General features: G+C 43.2%; 1 protein-coding gene across 2 annotated transcripts; it reads left to right on the top strand.

Moving 5' to 3' along the window:
* The first annotated feature begins 1,063 nt into the window (after positions 1-1,063).
* On the top strand, positions 1,064-18,438 carry LOC311518106 (D-beta-hydroxybutyrate dehydrogenase, mitochondrial-like). Of its 2 annotated transcripts, XM_084623568.1 has the most exons (4): positions 1,068-1,539; positions 10,517-10,669; positions 13,284-13,414; positions 16,761-18,438. In XM_084623568.1, exons 1-4 carry the CDS (start codon positions 1,203-1,205, stop codon positions 17,106-17,108), a joined length of 969 nt encoding a protein of 322 aa, XP_084479694.1. In that variant the 5' UTR covers positions 1,068-1,202; the 3' UTR covers positions 17,109-18,438. The 2 variants fall into 2 exon arrangements, with proteins under 2 accessions (XP_084479695.1, XP_084479694.1); XM_084623569.1 differs by lacking the exon at positions 10,517-10,669 and having other exon boundaries at positions 1,064-1,539.
* Positions 18,439-25,084: the final 6,646 nt, after the last annotated feature.

Raw genomic sequence — 25,084 nt, 5'->3', positions numbered from 1 at the left:
AATGTACCATAATTCATACATTGTACAAGTCAGGGGCAAGAGTTGTTTTAAAATCATTTCAGTAAATCACACTGAGAACAATCAAGGACATAGTCATTTACAAATGCCACTGTCCTTTGAAATATTGGATTTCTTTTGGTAATAAATCTGCCTTGAGCATCTGCTTTCATTACAATAAGGGTAGAGGGAAGGTTAGAGAAACCATCTTGCTGCTTGTAAATGGAGCATGTTTGATACAGACGTCATTGGGGCGCAATAAATATGCCATTTTTACAATCACCTTTTGGAGTAGAGCAGCACTTCAACTTTTAATTATTAAAGAAAAGAGTTTCTAGTTCTTATGAGTATGAAACTGGTTTTCCAAATGTGGACCAATGCCAGGTTGTCTGAAGAGAGATTGAAACAAGGGGGTAGGGGGGCAAGAACTGCCTCTCTTATTCTTAATATGTTCGCTCTGAACCCTAAGTATGGCCCCTCAGTTGGCAACATTGTGAACTATTTCAATGCTAATCATTTTAGCAGAGGCATCCAGCTCCCCTGGGGTTGTGGATGGATTGTAGGTAGAAGGACATCGCTTTCTATTCCAATCCAGTCCCTGTTTGGAACAAACCCAGCCATCAGACAAAAAGAAAAGGAGGACTTCTGGCACCTTAGAGACTAACCCATTTATTTGAGCATGAGCTTTCCTGAGCTACACGAAAGCTCATGCTCAAATAAATGGGTTAGTCTCTAAGGTGCCACAAGTCCTCCTTTTCTTTTTGCCAATACAGACTAACACGGCTGCTACTCTGAAACCAGCCATCAGACAGGGATCCCGACAGCTCTGGCTACGTCTTTCCCATCCCTTCTCTCACGACGATTCCTTTGCACGTGATAACTATCAATACCTTGTGGGAAATGAATGGCTGGGCTATAATGACAACTTTCCTCAAAAAGTTTTGTGGCAAATCTGCCTCATGATTCCAGGGCGCCCCTAAATTTCAGCCCCAGCTGTGGGCCAGCCGGGAGAGAGGTGCCCTGAACCCAGACGTGGGTGTGCCCTGACCCCTCCCCGTGCTGTGTGTGAGAGAGCCTCTTTCTCCTCTCGCCGGGCAGGGAAATGCTCCCCGCAAAGGGGGGAAGGGGCCGGGTTTCTCCCCAGCGGACTGCCCGGCGCGGGGACGCTGGCCAGACGGAGCAGAGCCGGGGGCGGAGCAGCCACCATGTGGGAAGCGGCCGCGCTGCTGCTGCTGCTCTTGCTGCTGCCCCTGGCGCTGCGGGCCGGGCTCCCGCGGCGGGCAGCGCTGCAGCCGGCCGGCCGGGCCGTGCTCATCACCGGCTGCGACAGCGGCTTCGGGCACGGGCTGGCCCTGCGCCTGCACCGCCTGGGCTTCACCGTCTTCGCCGGCTGCCTCTGCCCGGGCGGCGAAGGGGCGCAGCGGCTGCGGCGGGAAGCCGCCTCCGGCTCCGGCCGCCTGCGGGTGCTGCCGTTGGATGTCACCCGGGAGCGGGACGTGGCCGCGGCCAAGGAGTTGGTGCTGAGCAACCTGCCGGAGACAGGTGAGAGCGTCCTGCGCCCGGCCCTTACTCCGGAGGCAGCGCGTTCACACGGCACTGCCCTGCTCCGGCTCCTGGCCTCTGCCGCCGGCTGCCACCTGCCAAAGACCCTTCCCAGGGACAGCAGCCACCCAGGGCAGCCACTCATCCTCCGCACCGGGGCCGGGCTCCGGACACTGGAGTAAATCCGGAGCAGCGTTTGCTCCCGCGTCCGAGCAGGGTCTGGCCCTAGACTCAGGGCTGGGAGTTCAACCAGGGTCGATATAGGGGCGCCTGGTAGCAAAACGAGAGGATCATCAATAAACCTTCCGGTGTTGTAAACTCCTTGGGGCAGGGGGCCTGCTGCCTTTGTCTCTTGTCCAGCCCCAGGTTTGCTGGGAGGCTTCCTCAATAAAAGGTATTGATCTGGCCATCAGATATCAATGGAAACAAAATGGTAAACAGAGTTCCCCTGAGGTTCCACCCTGCTCTGCTAGTTCATACCCCTTTTGTCTGGGGTAGTTCAGACCCCTGCTGTGTCCAACCATTTGGCGGAGCTGAATACGCCATGTGCTGGGTTAGGTGCTGGGGATCAAAGTTCATGAAATCTTTCTTCTGAGGTTTGACTGCTTGGGGCTTGAGCTCTGAGATCTGGGTTGGGATGAACCCAAATATCAGAACCAAAAATTCAGCGGCGACTACTGACGATCACCTATTTTTTTTTTAGACTTTTAGCCATAAATCAACCCAAACCGTTGTTAATTTGTCCGGTGGCAGCACCCTTCATGGACCTGGGACCCCTTGTGCGAGGTGTTGTGCAAACACAGAATAAAAAGACAATCCCTTCCCCCAAAGAGTTTACAGTCACGAACCCGTCAATGAATCTTGACTAAACTTCCAAGTTCGTAGTGAAAAAGGAAACCCACCAAGTGTTGCTTGTCTGGGGGTTTCTTTGTGAGTATTTTGCAGAGATCTAATTATAGGTAATAATGGGGAGGAGAGCAAATGAAGAAGTACAAGCAAGAGGAAAACAAGTAGTTTCCGGAGTGATTTGAAAAGAGGTGCATAAATGCAGGAAAGCTGCAGAGTAGAAGGCTCTTGTACCAAGAACGACCAATTATTTATCAGTCTAACGTTTTGTTTTATAAAGCTAGTGCATAGCACTTGGTCAGATGTGGGATGGATATTTAAAACCAAATGTAAAGTCTAAACCTTATTCAGTGTGAATGGCTGACCTGACACCAAAGGGAGTGGAGGGGAGATGTGCTCATTTGCACTCTTCATTGGAGATGTTACACATGGTAGCAGAAATGAGGCAATTTCCCTGAAATTAGGGACAGCCTGTAACCAGAATTGCTTTGTCAGGAGGGCATGCAGAGATGGAAGAGCGCATGGGAAGCCTCCTTTGGTCATCTCCCTGTCCCACCTGCACAGCAGTAGGGTCGAATTTCCCTCTAGCATGGGCAATGAGATCCGTGTGGGAGGACACCTCTGCCTGCATAGAGCTGCATTAATTTCAGCAGGGCTGTGTACTAACACAAGTGCACCCACAATGATTTCTCTGCAGAACTGGATGGCTGGGCACAAAGTTGGTGAGGGGATGACAGCGCCCATTAGCCTCCACATAATATATGAACTTAGGGTATATTATATGGTCCAAAATAATCACAAGCAGCACAAATCCCTGTTTACCTTATCAGAACAGTGTTAGACTGCTACGACTGAACTTATTGGACCTGAACCATGCATGTGCCATGCAAGGCAAAACTCTTTATAGACTTAAGTCTGCAGGGCGTAAACACTTCTATTAGCCATTGAAGCCAATGGAGTTGCATCAGGGATGGATTTAGCCCAATACATTTACACAGTACTTTGCAAAAGAAGTTAAGTGCATCTGTAATTCTGAGCAAATGATTTTCATTAACACAAAAGTTATAATGAAGAATAAAGCACATGGCACAACAATGGAAATGCAGGACACATTCTTGACTAGCTTGTTAGGATATGTCCTGGAAAGGAACAAGAATATAGAAAGTAAACAAAAGCACAGAAGCCTCTCATTAAGTATGTGTATTTATGGGTTATCCTGACCTCAACTGATTAAGTCTTTCCCTTTTAGGTTCTTTCCCCAGCTTTAGAAACAACAGCTGCATCCCAAGGCCAGTGTTTATAGGCTAGACAGAGCCCAGGGACTTAAAGGAGCATCACCCTGAAACTCCTGTGCAGGGGCAATTAGTTGTACCTTATACCAAAGCAGTAGCTGGCATCTGTTCAGCGAAATCTTGATTAACAAGGTTAGCTTGCCAAATTGGGGGTATTATGAAAGACTCTTACTGCAAGGCCTGATTCATGGGGGCAGCAGGGAAGGGAATTTTCCAGGGATTATGCTTGTTTGATTCAGCTCATTTACATGGAATGTCCAGATCATAATATATACATTCTGTTACACTGATCTAGACCTTTAAGACTTGATCCAGAGACTAAGTGAAGTCAGTGAAAAGACTCTCCTTGCCTTAAATGGGCTTTGGACTAGGCCCTTAATAAGACACTTATACCTATTCTGTTATATTACATTATACATAATCAGGATCTTGTATGTATTATACATCTGATGATGGCTCTTCACTTTTTTGCTCAACCTCTCTGCTTGAGCAGCTATTGAGTGTGCCATGGAGAAAACCAGGTAAAGGTCAAGGTAAAGTGGTTTTACGAATCCTACCAGCGTGTACTTTACTTCTAAATTACTAGGCAGTCTTTCTCCTATGAGTATATTAACATTAAGTACAATGGAGCCACTGGCTTAATTTAATATCTGATTTAATACAGTGAATTCCAAAGGCCTTATTAGCGGTTTGCAAAATATAGGGGCATAAAACATTTCATTTCAAGTGGAACAAAAGCCAAGAAACTGATGTATGTGGGGTTGACATTAGCAACCTTCCTGCATGGGCTTCTTCAACCAGCCAGGATGTAGTGATCCATCTCTTTAATTATAATGGGCTAGATTGTGCCCTCCCCCCTTTCATGAGTGTCCTGTGTGCAGGGGGCTGGAACAATGTGTGTAGTGGGGGTGCTGAGAGCTATTGAACCAAACTGTAAACCTTGTATATAATGAAAACCACTTCAAACGAGGGGTGCTGCAGCACCCCCAGTACTCCTAGTTCCAGCACCTATGCCTGTGTGGGTGGAGAGAGTAAGGACTCTACCTCTTTTGTGAGGCCTGGATAAGGGTCTCCTAGAATTTCTTACACGGTGCGTGTGGGAGGAGGCAGTGGTTTAGAGACTGTTTCTGAGTTGCTCGCCTCCTTCCTATTTCCCTAGAGCAACTCACCGTAAGAGGGTGGGCCAGATTTGGGGGGTGATAGTACGAGGTGCTCCTTAAAGTGGTGTAACCAATTACTTTCTCTGCAATGCAGCCTGGAGCTCAGAGCTTGTATGCTCTCCACGGGACAAAACCTTCCAGGTTAGCCCAATATTTCAGAAGGGCCTAACTCTGCAGCCCTTACTCACACCATTCACCTCCTTGGGACTCTTGGTGAAAGCTATGTACCTTAGTTGATTTCAGTTGGCCTCCTTGTCTGAGTAAGCACTACTTGGTGTGAGTAAGGGTTGTAGAATCAGAGCCTAAATGAATGAAACATTAAAATGAGATCCTCCTTGCCTCCCAAAAATATATACAATATTATAGATAAAACTCTACATCTCATTAGGCTAAATATTCTTTAGCCACTAGATAAGTACTGAACTTTGAGTGTTGCATAGAGTTCCAGACAAAATATAGTGCCTGTTAAATAAATCCAGATCAAGCAGGAACTCAAGCTGTCTGGAAGCCTGTTTGCTTGTGCCTGGAGATACAATAGCTTTTTATAATAAATTCCTCCTGCTTAAGAAGGACTGTGATCCCGGAATTCCATATGCTATGACACAGACTAGGCAGTATTATTCCAGGCATAATAATGACTTTACAGCCAAATCTTCCAAAGGGGCCACAGATTTTGGGTGCCTCAGTACAAAGACTTCAATGGGAGTTGTGGGTGCTCTGCACCGTGGAAAATTGGGCCTAAGGTGACTCGTTTTTCAGTAACAAAAAAAAAAAAATTAAATTAGTGAACCATTTGGATAATGGTTCTGATTCACATTTTGATACAAATGTTGCAAATGTATTTTTTGGGAAAAGCAGGTTTTTTAAAAAAGTCAATTTTTTTCACAGATTTTTCTATTTTTGAAAAAGAAGTCCATCTTTTTGTTTTTTTACAAAAACCCTTTTCATTCAGAAAAAAATCTGACCTGTGTAATCATGACCTATAAGTACCTACACGGGAAGAACATATCTGATAGCGGAGAGCTCTTTATCTAGCAGATAAGGGTAACAAGATCCAATAGCTGGGAGTTGAAACTAGACAAATGCGAGCTAAAAAAGGAGCAATTTTTTAACAGTGAAGGTAATTAACTATTGGAGCAGTTTACGAAGGGATGTGGATTCTATATTATACCCAATCTTTAAATCAAGATCAGATATCCTTCTGAAAGATATGCTCTTGTTCAATCACAAGTTACTCGGCTTGATGCAGAAATCCTTGGTGAAATTCTTTGGACAGTATTATGCTGGAGGTCAGACTAGATTATCATAATGGTCCCTTCTGACCTTAAAATTTATGAAAACATCTTGCATTAGAATAAGTTCACCTAAGGTTTCCCATTCTAACTGATGAGGATAGCTAGTTTCTAGTTTTAAGTATTGCTGAAGAATTCCCTGACCCTCTTAATACTGTGAAGAATACAGTTGTATGCATGAAAGAGGTGTTGGATCTTTTTGAGTCACTAAACATTTGTCCTTCAGACGTGATCTGGCGAATAGCTGTCTTCTGAGCCCTCTTTCATAACTGATTGGCCAATATTCTGTCATCTTTGTTCCCTTTATCATAAAAGGAGTATTTATTCACTCTTTTTCTCTAAGGAGCTGATTCAGTTTTCCTCTAGTGTTTATTACATCCCTAAATAATATTTCCAGTATCACCCAGAGACGCCAGGGCTGCATTGTGCTAGGAATATATATACATGTAGTAAGAGACAGCCTCTGCTCTGAAGGCCCTATGGTCTACATAGATAAGACAAAGAGTATCATATGCAAGCAGAAGATAGGGAATTGAGGTGCAGAGATTAAGTGATTAGCCCAAGGTCACACAGGGAATCTGTGAGAGACCAGGAATGGCATCCAGATCTCCTGAATCCGACTCTGTTGCCTTAACCTCAAATGTTTCCTTCTTCCCAAGTTCTAACCTATGTTTTCCATCTTTTCTAGGGTCCCTCTGTAGGCTGCAGGTCCTTTGAACATCAGTTCACTCATCAGGATTGCTTTAGCAGCTTTCCATAACACATCAACACTACAGCACTGTGTTCCTTGTTTGCCGTGTTCTCTGACATATCATTTCTCAAGTTTTTAAGGCTGTTCTCCTTATGTAACATAGTGTTATAGGGGGCCTAGTGCTACTGGACCCATGGGAAGTCATACTTCAGCAAAATCAGTACCAAATCAGATACCAAAGTACCGGTAATACCTGATTGGATTCTCTCTCTCTTCATAGATTATTTCTCTCTGTAGAGCTATGGTCTATTCTAGACTATACAACCAGGTGCTTCTGAAACTCATTTTCCATGAGTATGTTGCTTTCTCTAGACATCTGACATGGAAGATGGTATAACACAGGGCCTTCATTACTGAAACACCCTCTTTAACCATTTATAACATAATGAGCAGCGCTGAACGAAAAGTAGGAAGCATGTTTCAAATGAAAACAATAAAAATAAAAAATGATTTTTTAAGTTTTTCAGTTTCTGAAACCACACAAACACACACACAGAAATAAATAAATCGGGTTTTCTTTTCTTCCTGTCTTCCTTTCTCTCCCTTTTTTTTTTCTTTTTCTCCTTTTTTCATTTTGTCACTGAAAGGGAGGGGGAAGGGAAAAAACAGGGAAGTGGGGAAAAAATGAAAAATTTCCATTGGAAAATTTAAAAAAAAAATCAGTGAAATTTTGTTTTAAAAAAAAAGACCCTTTTTCATCAGAAAAAGGTTCAAATGAAATTTTTCAACCAGTTCTAATAACTGTGCTTTTTTCAGTGGATTCTGAATTGTCAACACACTGTAATACATATAAGGAAGCAGGAATATTTACGAACAATATATTTCACAGAACCAGTAACCCAATTGGCATCTATCTTGTAACATGTTCTTTGATTTTATATTCCATAAAACCCATGGTCAAATATTCCCTTCCACAAATACAATGTCCCTTCCTGCCTGCCAGCTCATGCATAACCTGGAGAATCTCAAAAATAATCAAATCTGAAATTGCAAAAGAGAAATAAAGCTAGAGAGAGCACGTTCTTTATTTTGCTTTTCACATTTTTCACCCTCTTTTCATCTTGCATTCTCATTTGCGGATTTTGAGTGCAGTCTCTTGTCCAGGGAGCTGTTGAGATTGACAGACTGGGGGCTTCACTGCCCCATAGCTTTTTCCAAGGAGTCAAGGAATTTATTAGCGTCTTACAGATGTGCCAAGAGATTTGGGTTTGTTGTAAAGAATAAGCAGCTTTGCAAGGTACCACACTGCCGAGTGTGTACCCAGCTCCATAAGATTTTATATATTTTTAAACCAGAGTGAATTGTATTATCTTTTTTTCTCTGTTTCTACCCTCACATCAGAAAGAACATCAGGGTATCTTCTTTAAATGAAAGAGACATCATTCCACGTGGCAGGGATAGGAGTTTTTCTTTGTCCTTGTGAGAGCCTACTCTCTCTTCTGGAAGCCCCACTAATCTTAAATGAGGTCTCCTAAAGTGAACCTCCAGATCCTCTACTTTATCTGTTAATCTTTGTCCTCAGAATCCGTTTTAACGACCATGGTGTTAGTGAGAATCTCCCCCCATCCTCTAATTCTGTTTGCAGCTTCAGTCCTTCTGTTTCTGATAGAATCTGTGCATTGCCCAATGTCTACCCTGCTCTCAGAAACTGCCATGAGCTCAAGTGAATGTGGGGGGGGGGAGAGGAGGGACAGTTCTGAGAGCTGGATAGACATTGGATGAGACCCTGACCAAGCACTGCCTTGAGATCTGGAAAGACAAAATCTAGTGAAATCACCCTTGTGGCTTTGCACAAGCAGCTCCAAAAGAGGAGAGTCTGAGCAAGGAGACCCTGGAGCCTGCTCCACAGGGGTGGTCTGGGGAGAGGCGTGATAATATCCATTAGGTCTATGAACGATTCAGCTCCCCTCGCCAGGAACCTTGCTGGTGTGGTTGCAGCAAGCTGTGGTCCCTGCTGCAGTCTTGTAGCCATAGATGACTGGGCAGATGCCCAGCACCCTGTGTCAGGATTAAGAGGAAAGATTCCATTACCCACTCCAGTCCCTACAAATACCCCATTTTCACTGATTCTGTGCAGGGCATGTGAAACTGACCATTTGTATCAAATGCTGCCTTCAGATAACGATGTGCAAGGCCCCTGGTGGAGCTAACAGTAAGCAAAGCTGACGAACCTGGGAGAGACTTAGGACAAGTCTACACTGCAAAATTAAGTCGACCTATGGGTATGTCTACACTACCCGCCGGATTGGCAGGCAGCGATCGATCCAGCGGGGATCGATTTATCGCATCTAGTCTAGACACGCTAAGTCGACCCCCGAGCACTCTCCCGTTGGCTCCTGTACTCCACTGCCGCAAGAGGTGCAAGCGGAGTCAACGGGGGAGCGGCTGCAGTCGACTCACCGCGGTGAAGACACCATGGTAAGTTGATCTAAGTATGCTGACTTCAGCTACGTTATGCACGTAGCTGAAGTTGCGTAACTTAGATCGATCCCCCCTCCAGTGTAGACCAGGGCTGAGTTATGTTGATGTACAGCCACTGCAGTAATTAAATCACTTTTGCATGTCCACACTGCGCTCCTTGTGCTGGCAGTGCACGTTCTCACCAGGAATGCTGGTACAGACTGTTCTGTCAGTCTGGGGCATTGTGGGATGGCATCTGAAAGGCAGCAACAGTTGATATAAGCAACGCAGGGTCTACACTGACCTGACTACATCGACCTAAGTGCTACGCCTCTTGCAGAGGTGGCATTGTTTAGTTGGTGTAGTGGGTAAGTTACATCGGTTGGAGCCACATTTTTGTGTAGACACTTGTAGTTAGATCAACATTACGTTGACCTAAATCAGCTGTTGACCTCCCTATGTGATTATTAGCCACTGCACAGCCTGGAAATACCTGCAACAAGTATTTGAGGACAGGATCTGGAGTAAAGTTTTCAAAAATGACTAAGTAACTTTGGCTCAGTCCCATCTTTTAAAGTGATTTAGGAGTCTAAGTCCATTGACTTGCAATGGGTGTGGGCTCCTAAATACCAAATCGCTTTTTAAAATAGGATTTACACTCCTAAGTTACTTAGACACTTTTGAAAATGTTACCATTTGGTCTTTAGTCTGCTTAATACTGTTTTCACAAAGATGCTCCAAGTTACACAGCAGGATTAATGTAGTTAAAATACCTTGGTGCACTGTTTTGGCAGCAGAAAATGGCCTCCCAGATCATGTTATTCATAAATAACCTAAGGAGACAATATAGTGAATGATTATTAAATAGCACTCAACAGGCTGATATGGCCCAGATAATGGGCACAATTATGTTCCTTCATTAAGCAAAATGTGCACATGCTTATGAATACAAACCTAAAATATAATGTAGCCAAGGACTTATTTCAGATAGCTCTCATTGTGGTGTTCAGTGATATATAAGCTGCTTGCAAGAGCGCTGCTTTATTCTATGTCAGTTCCAGCTGGGTGGGCTTCAGAGTGCCCTGACCAGCCTCTGTCTGAGAAGCTCAGTCCTCAAAGGCACAGACCAATACCACACCCATCTTATGAATATTGTTGAAGGCTCTGAGGGTGTTGTGTCCAGTTTGTCTGGTGGTTAAATATGTTACAGACAGAAGACAATTTTTCCCCCTTCAGGTTTTTGGGGACTGGTGAACAATGCTGGAATATCGACATTCGGCGAGACAGGGTGGCTGCCTATGGAGAAATATGAAAAATTTGTGGATGTGAATCTCCTTGGGTGTATAAGGACAACGTTGGCATTTCTTCCCCTTCTAAGGAAATACAAGGGTAATTCTAATCCAATGTCATCTACAGTTGTAGAATAATTAGTTTACTATAATTAACTGAAACAAAACCCGTCTGTTGTCCAATTTCCTGAAGTGTTACCTGAGAGGACAACACTATCCTGACAAGAGGGCAAGGACGTATAGGGTGAAAAAAGTAGTTTGTTTTAATTTATGAGGAATTAATGACATCAATATCTGTGGTTGGAAACAGAGGGAAATGCTTAAAGCTAGTTGTTAGAGCCGTCCTTCGAGTACAAGAGACTGTCAGCACTGTCACTGGGATACACGCAGCATGGGCAAGGACTTGTTCCGGTATTTAGATCATGCTATTTTATTGTTCATTGCTTCTGGGAGGAAAGATAGTCTTGTGGAGAAGGACTCAGGAGATCTGAATTCAATTTTGGCTCTGACACAGGTTCTCTGAGTTCTAGGGCTGGTCACTTAATCTTTCTGTGTCTCTGTTGTCCCCATTGAACAGATTGGGGATAATAATATTTCCTTTCTTCCACCTTTTGTCTGTCTTGCATTAAGCTCTTCAAGGCAGGGATTGTCTCCTACTACGTGTGTGTACAAGGCCTCACATAATGAGGTCTCGATTGCGGTCTGGAGGTGCTACTGTAACACAAATAATAGAAAGGACCCTGTGATCCAGAAATGGATGCTTTTATCTTACTATTTATCCCTTAGTCACAAATACGCAGCTCTTCAGCCTCCTAGTAACACTGCTTTTTCAATACATGGGAAAAAATGTAATGAAACCTTAGCACACTGTAAAACGAATGGCCAAGTTATGTTAATATCACAAGAACACAGCACTGCTTCCGCCTGTTTAGAAGCTATGGAAGTGCTACACTGCTAACTTGTGGGATGCAGTCACTCTCCTTCTATGATATGTCGCTGCTAACACTCTATCACCCAGACCTGCAAAGACTTTTATGCATGTGCTTAACTTTAGGCACTGTATGGCGATCCATTGACGTTATTCCTGAAACACTGCCATGACTGTAACAATTTATATTTTGTCTGACCCCAGCACCCTCTCATTCTGGCCAATGGAGATAGGTCCTGTGCAAGGGAAGAGCAGAGTGATCCCAGAGTGGCCAGGCTGCCTTGAGGTTCCTGGGCCATTGTGTCTTCCTGGCACAGTACTTATTACAATAGCACCTAGATGCCACAACCAAGATCAGAGCCGCATTGTTTTGGGTGCTGTACTTACATACACATACTCTGGGCTGGTCTACACTAAGGGGGGAGATTGATGTAAGTTATGCGTCTTCAGCTACGTGAATAACATAGCTGAAGTCGACGTACTTAGATCTACTTACCACGGTGTCTTCACTGCTGTGTGTCAACGGGAGACGTTCTTCCGTCGATTCCCCTTCCGCTTCTCATTGAGGTGGAGTACCGGAGTCAACACTAGAGTGATCAGCGGTCGATTTATCGCATCTATACTAGACACGATAAATCGACCCCTGCTGGATCGATCGCTGCCCATCGATCCGGCCGATAGTATAGACATGCCTTAAGACGCAAGCCCTGAGCTTGCATTCTAAATTCTAAATAGGCAAGGCAGGGAAAAGGAAGTACTGTGATCCCCATATGACAGGGGAGCTCTGAAGCAGAGACATTAAGTGGCTTGCCAAGGTCACACGGTGACTCCGACACAGGAGTTGAACCCAAATCTCGAGTCCTTAACCACAAGACCATCCTGCCTCTCAGTACCTGAGGTATCATTATACATGTAAACATTTCTAGTTCTATGGTATAATTATTTGTTGGAGCTGTAGGAGTAAATTGTTCAGCTGGGCTGGAGCAAAATTCCTTGTTCTGGACACCTTTGAACTTTAGTAGACTGGTACATTGGACAAAAATCATAAAATGATTATAACAATGGCACAAGCCATGGAAATCACCACCAAATGGAATGAGAAGACACACATTTGTGGAAATCACACTACCTTTCCAGGGCTAACCTTCTTTGAAGTCAATGGAGTTGCACTGGTATAAAACTGGTGTTACAGTGAAATCAGCCCCATCATGATGAATAATTAGACACTGTCTCTCTCCCCTACTACAATCCTCCTTTTAGATGCACAATCCCTTCATTTTTATTTCTTTTATTTACCCACTGATTTTAGGGGTTGCTTTGCTGCAATTTCTTTCCTCCTCTCTGTGGAGTGGTTATACAATTCCTGGTCTTCCACAGTTTCCAGAGAGGACCAGGATATATTTCACCAGGGAGCTTAATAAATGTAGGAATTTCGTGATCAGGGAATTCTCTAGTTGTTGGTTAAAGTATGGCTCTTTGCGTTTATGTCCTTATGCTACACGCTTTATGTTTGAACTTACTGGCTCAGAACTGGCAGGATGCAAGTTGTGACTATATTACACTTAGTCTGGATCAGCACCTGCAAATAACCAAGAAACGAGACTTTTGGAGGAAGCTTGGTTTTTTGAGCTACAGAGGTGAACATACTATAGTAAGGTTATGATGGGAATGCACATCTTAGCCTCACTGCACAGTAAGGTAGTTATGAGGGAAAGATTATGAGGGAAAACAAGGAATTTAAATACTAAGTTATTTGTCATTTGAACAGTGTTTTTTTCCCCTCCAGGACGTATGGTCTTTATGTCTAGTGTTACTGCATATTTTACTTTGGGGAATGGCATTTACTCTATGACCAAGGCAGCCATAGAAAAATTTTGTGATGCCTTAAGACTGGAAATGAAGAAGTTTGGAGTGCTGGTAAGATACTTATTCAGCTTTTTTTTCACTCACAAAAGCTGTTTATATATTTCAGAAGTAACCATTAATTTTGCATGAATAAAAGATGTATTCTATATTTTTATAGCATCTTTCCTCCTGAAACTCTACACACATCACTGACCTGTCATTATTTCTGGGGTGGAGGGGAGCAAGCAGCTTATGCAGAGGATATTGCATATTGATGAGGGGAAAGGGAAATTTTAGCCAAGCAGACTCTTCGTCTTGCGAAAAGTCATATTTAAAAGCCCTCTCGGTAAACGGCATATATTAACACTGGAAAGATGAAGAGCTGAGTCAACCCTGGATTCCAGCCTCTGGTTCCAGGATGTCTAAGATGCAGATCCTTCTAGGATCTATGTTGGTTTCTAGGTATGTGATCCCCAGCAGGCAGTGTGGCCTAGTGGATAGGGTACTGGCTTGGGAGTTGGGTGCTCTGGCTGCTATTTCCAGCAATGTGGGACTTTGGGAAGACACTGTTTCCCCTCCCATCCTTTGTCTGCCTCATCTGTTTACATTGTAACTTCTCTGGGGCAGGAACTGTCTCTCTCCATGAGTTTATACAGTGCCTGTCAAGAAGAAGAAGTTGTAACAACATACTGTAACTAAAACTTCCCTTCAGTGGGGCAGTTACTGGGGGCAATGAGGACTTCAAAAGTGAGCGGTGTGGGATAAGAAGGAAGCGGGACCAGGTTGCCCAGGGAGTACATTGACCTGGTGTCTCTCACTCACAGAGCTCCTCTGGAGTTTCCAGAGGGAGGTAAAGGTTCACTCCTCTTGTAGGAAACCTGAGTGCTGGAGACATCCCTCCCCACTAGATTGCCAGGGGCTGCGCTGATGGTGACTGGTGAAATATACACCTCCCGAACCAGGGCTCCTTTGCCGATGGAACCCTAATGACCGAACCTAAAGCTTAGATCACTGAACAGCTCATCTAGCTTTTCCTTTGAATCGTTCCTCCATTTAAATCCTCATTCAGCGCTCCCTAAATGGTCCCCGAAGAAATTACTACAGCATAGACTAATTGTATGCACCGCTCACAGCAGTTCGGTTGTGGAAAAGCTGTAGCTGTGTTTCAACAGCCGCCCCCTTTTGGAAAACAATATACAATCCCTTGCATTGTACACGTTGAAATACCTATGGCACGATGAGGATTTGAACTGCTTAGCTAAGGATAATCTTGAGTGCACGGAAGTGCTTAGTTTAAGAGGTTAGCTGTTCCAGTTTGCTTGGACTTTAATGTTCAAAATATATTTCTCTACTAATTACCTTTGCGAATAAATATGGTGGTGGTATTTATGAGGATTACTTTTATATCCACTCACTATGGGCTAAGCTGTGGCTAGCCCTTAGCTAATCCCCCTTGTCCCCTTCATCACTGCTTAGCCCGCCTAAAGACTGGCAGGATGCATCGCCTTGAGAGTCTCTCCCTCTTTTCTGGAGCCACTCTCCCAAAAGGGGGCAGGGAGCAGATGGAGCCATGTCTCTACATAAGAACAGCCATACTGGGTCAGACCAAAGGTCCATCTAGCCTAGTATCCTGACTTCCAACAGTGGCCAATGCCAGGTGCCCCAGAGGGAATGAACAGAACAGGTAACCATCAAATGATCCATACCCTGTCACCCATTCCCAGTTTCTGACAAACAGAGACTAGGGACACCATTCCTACCCATCCCAGCTAATAGCCTCCATGAATTTATCTAGTTCTTTTTTGAACCCTCTTATAGTCTTGGCCTTCACAACATCCTCTGGCAAGGAGTTCCACAGGTTGACTGTGTATTGCATGAAGAAATGCTTCCTTTTATTTGTTTTAAACCTGCTGCCTACCCCCTCTATACATTGGCCAGCCAGACTGACTGCCCACCCAGTGCACAATATGTTGCACCCATTAAAGGGATACAGCAGTTTGTGGTCTCTGTAGCTAGGCAGGCCATTCGTCCAGTAAATGGTCCTGCTTTTCTACAGTTTGTCCCCTGTCCAGTACTGAGACAAAACCAGACCTGGTTTTGTCTGGGGGACGCCATTTTGAAGAGTGCGCTGCCCTGCCCTTGCCAGCGTTACCTCATGTACATCATGTGTGTGAAGTCCAGTGCTCCTCGCCTTGCATTGGGTCTGTGTTGCCACTTACAAAAGGCTGTGGCTAAATGCCATAGTCTAGCCCTACAGGGTATGTCTACCTTGTAATTAAAAACTCATGGCTGGCCTGTGCCAGCTGAGTTGGACCTGTGGGGCTAGGACTAAGGGGCTGTTTAAATGCAGTGTAGATGTTCAGGCTGCCTCCCACCTCTGCAGAGTCCTCGAGCCCCTGCTCCATCCCGAGCCTCAGCATTCACAGCCCCTTAGCCCAAGCCTGCTGGCACAGGCCAGCTGCAGGTTTTTAATTACCGTGTAGACAAACCCGTAGTGTCACTATTACGTGACATAGGTAGTTTTAACAAATACGCTGTTAACCACTTAACCGTAGTGAGATATTCCAAGTCAGATGTGCCCGCTATAGTGTCAAACATGCCCACTGCAATCTCTGGGAAGCTAACAGAACAGCAGCACCAATGCAAGCAAGGACAATGGAGACTCAGCAGCAAAGGATTTGGAAACTTTGGGTGTAAACCTAAACATACAGAAATCAGAGGGATTTCCAGTGGGATCAGGAACATAATCTTTGTCCCTATCTACTTGGAAATCAAAGTCCCATTACCTGTTCCTTAGAACTGCTAGGAAAACAGAATTTCCATCCCATGAAAAATTCCAGCATTTCCTAATTTTCATTTATCTCGCAATGGGACAAAAAGTTGAAATTTCTGAATTTACCATGTAACTGAAATTCAAAACCATTTCATTTTGGATACATCGAAACGGCCTTATCAAAATGTTTCATTTAAATAATGTCAAAACATTGTGTCCTGATAACGTTTCACTGATGTAAAAAATAAAAAAAAGTTATATACATATAAATATGAAATCCACTGTACAATACATAAAATATATAAACAGGAATTAAAATTTAAGGAAGTTAAAAAAAATTAAGTCAAAGTGAAGGAAAACAAGACAGTTGAAATGAAACAAAGTCAAAATGATATACTCCATTTTGATTGTAATCAACATTCCCACGAAACATTTGATTTTGCAGAAGCCACATTTTCCAGCAGAACTATTCTGTTAAAAAAACCAACCCAATTTCGACCAGCATTACTGCTCCTATTATTTCACTGAATTCAGAGCAGCTGATTATATTCTAATAGGTTTCAGAGTAGCAGCCGTGTTTGTATTCGCAAAAAGAACAGTTCTCATAGTTCTAATAGTTATTTCCTAATTTGCTTTTCCTTTTAGGTTTGTGTTATTCAGCCGGGAAATTACGCATGTTCAACTAATATTCAGCCACCAGTCAATGCACAGCAGATCTGGAACGAACTTACTGAGGAGGAAAAGGCAGTCTACAATAAAGAATACGTGCAAGAACGTTCAGACTTTTTCAACAGCATGCTTAAAGAAGGGTGCACCACAGGCCACGAGGTTGTAGATGCCATGGTGGATGCTCTAATATCACCTGCGCCCAAGGCACGTTATATGGTTGCGAAGCTAAAGGAAAAACTGTTGGTCTTTATATGCACAGGTTTCCCAACAGCTGTGATGGATTCAATTCTGTCCTTTGCACTGAGTAAAGTGAAACTGACATAGCCCTGTGGAGAGAATACCAACTCCTCGTTCTGCTCTATTATTCACGTTGGACAACTTTTGTAAGCAAAGGATTTACAGCTTGGTCCAAAGCCTGTTGAAATCAGTGGACAGACTCCCATTGACTGATACGAGCTTTGGATCAGACTCTTATGCTAGGACTGTAACTTTTGCATACTGAAATGCATCTGGAGTTGAATGTAAAAGAATTCAGTTGCTGTACTCTGGGACACAGCACTGCTCCGCTTGCTGTAAGGATTAGCTCACATGCGGCTGTGTTCCTTGCCTCTCGAATCTAATGCATTTTATTTTTCTGTAGAATCTTTCAGATGAAAGTACCACAGAATGCTTCCACATCAGTTACAAGTAGAGTATACCCCACAGTGACATTGATAGATACAATCAGGCAGGGATGAAGAATGCAATAGTTTTGAGAGCCTGAAAAAGTATTTTATTGGTTTGTTAGAGGCAGAGCTAGGAGTGTTAGGCTGGGAGTGAGAAATGGGCATTGAAGTAGGTTTGAATGGAGTCAGGAGGGTGCAGAGAGCTAGGGAGCCTTAAATGAATTATGAAAGTATAGGTCCTTACCACTGGAAACAATAGCTACCACTGTGAAGTATTTTAAGCTCACTGATATTTTGCTTAAATCTGTAACATCAAAGCAAATATGTCATATGCTTTGTAAAATAAATAAGTAACACATTCCACTTACAAAATGAATGTTCATTCCTAAAACGATTTATTGCCTGTCTCTAATGTCCAGATTAACCAACACATTAAGCCAAGGTGCGGTCAGAGAACTAAACACAAAAGACGGCAAGCAGTTAGCACTGCGCAATCAGCAGCTAGTAGTTGAGGAAAGTCTGCACATATAGCTTGTGGCTCAGTTTGATGTTTCAGAGGTGCCATTTCTTTCTGTCAATATAGGAATTAATTAAGGGTCTGATGTAAAGTCTATTGAAATCAGTGGAAAAAGTCGCACTGATTTCAATGGGAGTTGGATCAGAGCCTAAATGCTTTTGGATGTATATGAATTTAGTGCTCATGAAACATGCTAAATTAACACATGTGAAGCTGCTGCCCCATCAATCAGCCTCCATCCATACTGGGGACTACTCCAATCGGTGTTTTCCCCAGGAATTGAAATTAGAGGAGGTGTTTGAATTTACCAGGGGGTGAAGGCCAAGGAGTGAGACCATAAAGGTGAAGGTGGGCTGCATGGCACCATAGTAAAAACTGAAAAATGTTTCACGACCATTTTATTAGATTTAACTCATGTTTTAAAAATCATCACACAAATTAAAGTTGGCTACTCAAGCCTTCTATGAAACTACATCTACATCCTTCTTGGTCTCTTGTTGTAATTTTGCACAACTCTGTTAATGAACTTCTCAAATGCAGTGTGTTCATCTTTGATGGCTCCTCGTGTGTCCAGTATTTCCAGTCCTTCAACTGATACGTTCATTCACATGATCAGACAGAAGGTGACTTTTTTCAGAATGCAAAATTCTATCCATGATGAAAATGAACACTCAGCTGTAGCTGCTGTGACTGAGAGTAGCAAGAGATGAATTCCTACTTCTTTCATCTCCGGAAACAGAGCACAAAGATCAGGTCAAGCCACTAATGATGATAAAAAAGAAGTTGAAGTCAAATCTTCATTAATTTGTTCTATGACATTCCACTCCATGTTCAAATTCTCCATTCTGTCCTGACCACATGGCAGCCCCATTAATGATAGCGCTTCACTCCATTCACCTGTCAGGGTTTTATAAGATGGGCATCTTTAAAAGCTATGTAGAGATTGAGTAGAATCCAGAAGTTGCTGTTGTAGATTTGTAAGGATCAAGTTTGTTCAGTTGGCTCAACAGACACTTCTTGTCCTCTTCACTTAAGGATTCAATATAAGTGCCTTCATTAGTCAACTTCTGGATTGAAGTCTTTGCTTCTTCCAGTATGTTTTCAATGGTTATCCCTCTGATTGATCCAAGTGTAGCTTCTATTGCTGGACAAAGATCTACTACTCTTGTAGCAGATGCCTGGATGGCATTGTTTAATGACCCAAGCGGTTTCAACAGTAGACTTACAAAAGAGAGAATGGCAATTGTCTTCTCTGAATGTCTTAGCAAAAGTAGTCCACCAGCCTCACCACTTAGATCCATCCCCTCTTGGTAGATACTTTCCAAAGCCAGTAATAACGGCTGCAGTAATTTTAAGACAATAGCCAAGAATCGCTCAGGAGAAAGCCAGTGGGTTTTCCCAGGTTGGACTAATCTGAACTTCAGTTCCAGAGCATCTTCTATTTTTTTCCAAGATGTTCAGTCTTTTTGGACTCTTGTTGAAAAAAAAGAGAATAATGAAGACATTAAACATATGGCTTTTTTAACGTCTTTTGAAGATTCTGCAGCTTGTACTAGAGCTAGTTGGAGTGGATGGCCTCTGCAGTGTGTATAGGAGAGATTAGGGTTACACTTTTCTCTGAGCAAAGCTTGCACTTCATCATGTCTTCTAGAGAAGTTTGCAGCTCCATCAAATGCACAAGCAGCCATCTGTTTGGGGTCCAATTTAAAAGCATTTAACTCTTCTAAAATGTGGGTTATCAATGATTCAGCTGATGTGTCTTCTATAACCTGAACATCTAAAAATGCATCTACTGGCCTTCCACTGACATCAAGAATAACGTATGCAATGATTTAATACTTGATTCCCATTTGCATCGGTGCATTCATGAGCCATGTACACATGTCTTTGTTCATACTTTTCAAACCTATTATGCTTTTTCAGGTACAAGTGTTTTACCCTATATATGCTTTTAAAGTGTGTATTAACATTTCAATTTCAATTCAAATTTTCAACCAACTACATGGAATTTTTTCCAACTAGAAATTTTTTAAAACAACTAGATCTAATTGGAAAATGATTACATTGGTAATACCACATGTAACTAGTTGACCAATGGAGGGGTAAATGGGAGAGTTCAGGGGTGGTGGTGTAGGGAAATCCCTGGTTCCAGGGGAACTGATTTGTTTCAGTTGTGTTGGTGATCTCTGTGACATGGATTCTTCCCCTTTTTGAACTGGACTGAGAATTCATCAGCTCATTCCAGGTCTGTCACTGAGGATCCTAGATGGTCATGAATTTTTTTCACAGCAGACCTGAGACTGATTTGAATCAGTGGCCATTGGCTAATTTCGTTATTAACAGAGAACTGTTTGGGGAGGGACTGCATAGCACAGGGGTATGTTTTTGTAAGAGTTATTAACAAATGAATACAAAGAGAAATAACCATGTAAGAAGAAGAGTATTTCATCTGAGAAAACAGATGCACATTTCAAGCTCTGCTTCAAACATGTTGCTGTAATCCTGCCTTCCTACTGCAGGTATGTTCTCTGAAATAATCATTACACAAGGGAACAGCAGTATTCCTTTAGAAGGAGTTATACCAGTACCAAGTAAGTCACTGAGCACATGGTTGGTAACTTTACCATCTGAACCAGGGGCAGTGCATAGCCCAGGAGAAAATCTAGGAATACACTGGAACTCTCAGTGTCATAGTTCCTCTCCTGAGGACCCCTTGCTTTGCGGGGGAACAGCAAGTTGCTTCATCCCTTGTAGTGAAGCAGTTTACTCCCCCTCATGCTTGACTAGCCACACTGGCTACCAAGTAGGGAAGGTCAAACCAGAGCTCTTCTCACCCTGTGGCTCTCTCCACCCCTTCCCTTCCGCCACCCGCCTGAGGTGGGATTATCAGATATGTAGCCCTTGTTCTCCTCATCTAGCCCCACCAGAGAAAGGCTGAGCAGATGAACAGGGTTGGGGCTTCTGGTAGATTTAGCATCCCTCCTTCCCCACAAAGCCAAGTCGCTTTAATTGGGAATTGCAGCCATCTTTCCTGACATTAGAAAATCTGGTTCATCTGTACATTCTTCACAGAGGGTAGGTAAACTGTGTGCCTGGCTCACGTGGGGTTAGTGTTTGGTACACTCACAGTGAGGGAGCACTTTACTTCTAAAGTAGATCCTTTTAAATCAATGGGACTGCTTGAGGAGAAAGGGACAACACAACGTCAATAAGGGTTTCACAATCCAGCACATGGTACACATGGCCGTTCTGCTCCTTCTGTCTCAAGGATGATGTTGCTTTTCCATTACATGCTGCTTTACTTTCCGTTTACAGGTTACATTTCCAAGAGGTTCAGCAATAATTCGGGGTTTGCAGGAAGACAGCAGCCATTTCAGAAGAGCTGCTTTCCCAACTCACTTCTGTCTGACATGCATTATTATCAGCTGAAAATCGCTCCTTTGTTTGCTGCATATGCAATGAGGGTGATCAATATTTCATTTGCTTTGTTTATAAGAAATGCTAGGTGAATGACGCACATGAGGCCATTGTTTCTCATCAGTCTGGCAAACTTAAGTAAGCACCTACAATGCTTATTAGCGGACAATAGTGATAATGTAACAGCAGGGCTCACAAGGGTTAGACATTAGTGTATGCAGAATCAAATGGAGTCTAAGATACCCTAGGGTTGTCCTGGAGTCTCCAGGAATTAAAGATTATGACATCTGATGAAACCTCCAGGATTATGTCCAACCAAAATTGGCAACCCTACGTCCCACCATTACTAACCTGCCCTAACTACACTAACATTAATGCAAAAGAACTACAAAAAGAACTCTCTTCTTACTTTTTTTTGTCCTAATGATAGTTGCCTACAAAGAACTAATGAAAGGAGTGAAGTGGATCCATGCTACTGTATTCATTGGGCTTTGGCCTAGGCCCTTAGACAGGTGGACAAAGATGACCTGAGGAATGAGTAGGGGACAGTAACTTATATCCCCTCAATTCCAGAGCTTAAGAAGCATGAAGCACCTTTCCAATGGGGATTGGATACACTAAAGTAATCTTAAAGTAGGGATTCTCAAACTGTGCGTTAGGACCTCTCAGGGGGTCATGAAGTTATTACATGGGGGTCGCAAGCTGTCAGCCTCCACCTCAAACCCCGCTTTGCATCCAGCATTTATAATGTTTTAAAATATATAAAAACATTTTTTTAATTTATAAGGGGTGGGGTCGCACTCAGAGGCTTGCTGTGTGAAAGGGGTCACCAGTACAAAAGTTTGAGAACCACTGCCTTAAAGGGTTAAAGTGCAGAGTCTCCCACAGCACTTTAAAATTCTGGTCCTATCTCTTTTGTGCATCCAGAGCTCCTGCTGAAGCAAGTGGGAGCTTTGGGTGGACAAAGAAAGCAAGGCAGGGCCCGACATTTGTACTTAGGAAGTTAGGAGGCAAGTAGAGATGTGTGAATAATTGACTTTTCAGTTCCCTGGCTGGAGCGAGACATTGAAACAAAACATTGTTTTAGATTGACTCCAAATTAATTTTTTCCCCTCTCTAGGTGAAACAATAAAAACAAAATTAATTTGGGGTTGACTAGAGGAGAGGTAGTAATTTGAGACACCCCTTCATGATGTCTCCCCAACCCTATACACCCATCCAGCTCCAGTGGCCAGGTTGTGAAGGGGAGGATATAGGGCTCGGTCCAGACCCGCCCTTCCCTACCCAATCCCACTCCTTTGCTCCTGTGAGATTCTGTGCTCCCTTGAGAGTCTGGAGAAGAGATGTGGGCAGCACTCAGACAGCTATGCAGGAGCTCCTCCTTCCCTACAGTGCCAGGTGAGGGCTAGGCACAACCTAGCCCTTGGTTAGGAACAATGTGTTATTCAATTCTACCAAGACAAATACATTCATTAGCCAGGCTAAAGTGATCTCACACTCCTGCAAGGTAACATGTGGCTGATTTTAACATCATTTATGATCAAGACAGACATTACAATTAGCCACATGCTAGGCTTGTGTCATTGCACTATGCATCAGGCTTGCAAGCTCGTACGGAGAAGAGCATACAACAAAAGGACAAGTCTTGCAGTAACATGGGACTAGATGAAAGGGTATAGTAGTAATTAACCTTGGGAAGATAATGATTGGAGAAGCAACAGGTTTAAGTCACAAACATGCTCACTGTAATACAGAACAGCATGTAATACCAACAAAAATCATACTAGGTTCCAAACCAGCTCCCACTGAGGTCAATAGGGCCAGAATACTACTATTCGTGCCTCAGTTTCCCCTATCTGCATAATATTTCTGACAATATACAATGCCACCTTCACAGGTGGGCTCTGAGGCTTAGTTAATGTTCTAGGCTTTGGGATCCATGGATGAAAGGCACATTGAGACTGCCAGCAGCGTGCTGCTCCTGTCTTGTAGAGAGAATTTCTCCAGCTGCTGTCAGCCTGGTGCCTTATACCAGCACTGAACAAAGCACTCAGAAGCTCTTATATTTTAATTCCAAGCACTCTGAAGCAGCTGTTCTGCATCAAAATCTTTTCATGTGTAATTATCTCATCCTGCTGCTGCAAAGTGAGCATATTGGTAATGGGAGCTTTACCCGCCATCATATGAGGCACGCATGCTGTCTGAGTCTGAGTAGGTTAACACTTAGCATGTATAAAACAGTACGAAACAAATTCCCTTCTTACAAATTAATATTTTATTGACATAGCGCTGTTTAGAAACTAATACTTCATTTATTTCTGATCATCTAACTATTAGAATCTGCTGTTATATGCTGAACAAAATGATACCTCCTGCATCCTGTTCTGTCGTTGGATTAAATTCATTCCTGGTGTCATTCTTTGGAGAACACTTGAGTTTGCTCCATCAGTTGCAGGTTTCCTTTTGTTTACCACTGTCAAGGGCAGATCCTAGCCTTTGTTTCGTCCCTTTGTGTCCTCCAGCAGTACCCACAGGGCTGTAAACTCCCCTAAATGGGGCAGCTGAAAATTCACCTGGAGTGGGGGACTCCCCAGCTGGCATAGTCAGCTTTATACAAATCTCTCTTGGCCCCTCGTAGTGTAAAGAGGTGTGTGGGGAATAAGGGCGTATGGACAAAGCATGCAGAACTCTACTAAGTTCTGACAGCTTAACAGACCTTTGGGAGCTGTTACAAACTAGTGCTGGTTAGAGGAGCTCTGAGGCTGCTCTAATTTATGACATGGGTTAAAATGGCTCTGCCCAGCTCTGCAGATCAGATGAGCACAAAGGTAGCATACAGCAGCTTTGCCTGCAGTTCGGCCAGATTGAAGTAGATCAGGATCTGATTTTTCCTGTGTCTTGATCCCAACTTCTTCACCTTCTCTGGCTGATTGATCCCTCCATCTATGGAAGCTGTTTTTTTCCAGTCACAAATCTTTGTGGCATAGTCAAGGCTCTGCACCATTTATGTTTCCTTAGTGAATTCAGTCTCTCTACCTCTGACATGGCATCATACTTGGCTCATCTCCAAAACTGAGTTGTCAACCAAGAAGAGCTAAAAAGTTGGGAAACTGAGTCACAAGTCTATTTAATTTAGTCTTAATCACTTTTCACCTTTATTTATACAATTGCCAACAGAATTATTGTCACTTATAGTGTCTGGAGATACATTTATGCCAGACATATAACAACAGACAAGACAGAACTGGTAAATGGGTCCAAGTTGCCACATTTTGCCATGATAGTTTCACCCTCTATGATCTCTTGGCCTGGTCCGGCAGTCCCATTCTTCAGTTTTCTGGTCCAGTGTCTCTTAAGTTTGGGCCCATGTTCAGTTAGGTCATTTATATATTTCCACATTACAGATTACTTAATCTTTATCCAAGTGGTTTTAGCATGTCAACTGTTTGGATTTTAGGTAACCCATATATTATGCATGCACAAGCTTCAGTTACCCAACTTCTAGATACTTTGTGCTGAGTTTGCAGTTTCTAGCTCATGTTGTTTTTGTGTCACCCTGCCCAGGGCCTTCCCAGGAAAAGGGTTTTTTTTTAATTTATCATTACACATTTGTGTATCTTTTACTTACATCTTCCAACACGACATGTTACCTTTGTTCTCTCAGCAATAACATTTTAAGCAGAGTTGCAAATCTATGTAAA

This window comes from Lepidochelys olivacea (genome assembly GCF_965140295.1).
Source record: "Lepidochelys olivacea isolate rLepOli2 genome assembly, chromosome: 3".
NCBI lineage: Eukaryota > Metazoa > Chordata > Testudines > Cheloniidae > Lepidochelys > Lepidochelys olivacea.
Note: the sequence above shows the minus strand (reverse complement) of the source record. Positions and strands in the feature narration are given on the sequence as shown.

Coding starts and splice junctions, on each gene's coding strand:
- LOC311518106 (XM_084623568.1), top strand. CDS start 1,203: ATGTGGGAAGCGGCCGCGCTGCTGCTGCTGCTCTTGCTGCTGCCCCTG. Junction 1,540..10,516: donor GAGCAACCTGCCGGAGACAG/GTGAGAGCGTCC, acceptor TTCCCCCTTCAG/GTTTTTGGGGACTGGTGAAC. Junction 13,415..16,760: donor TGAAGAAGTTTGGAGTGCTG/GTAAGATACTTA, acceptor TTTTCCTTTTAG/GTTTGTGTTATTCAGCCGGG.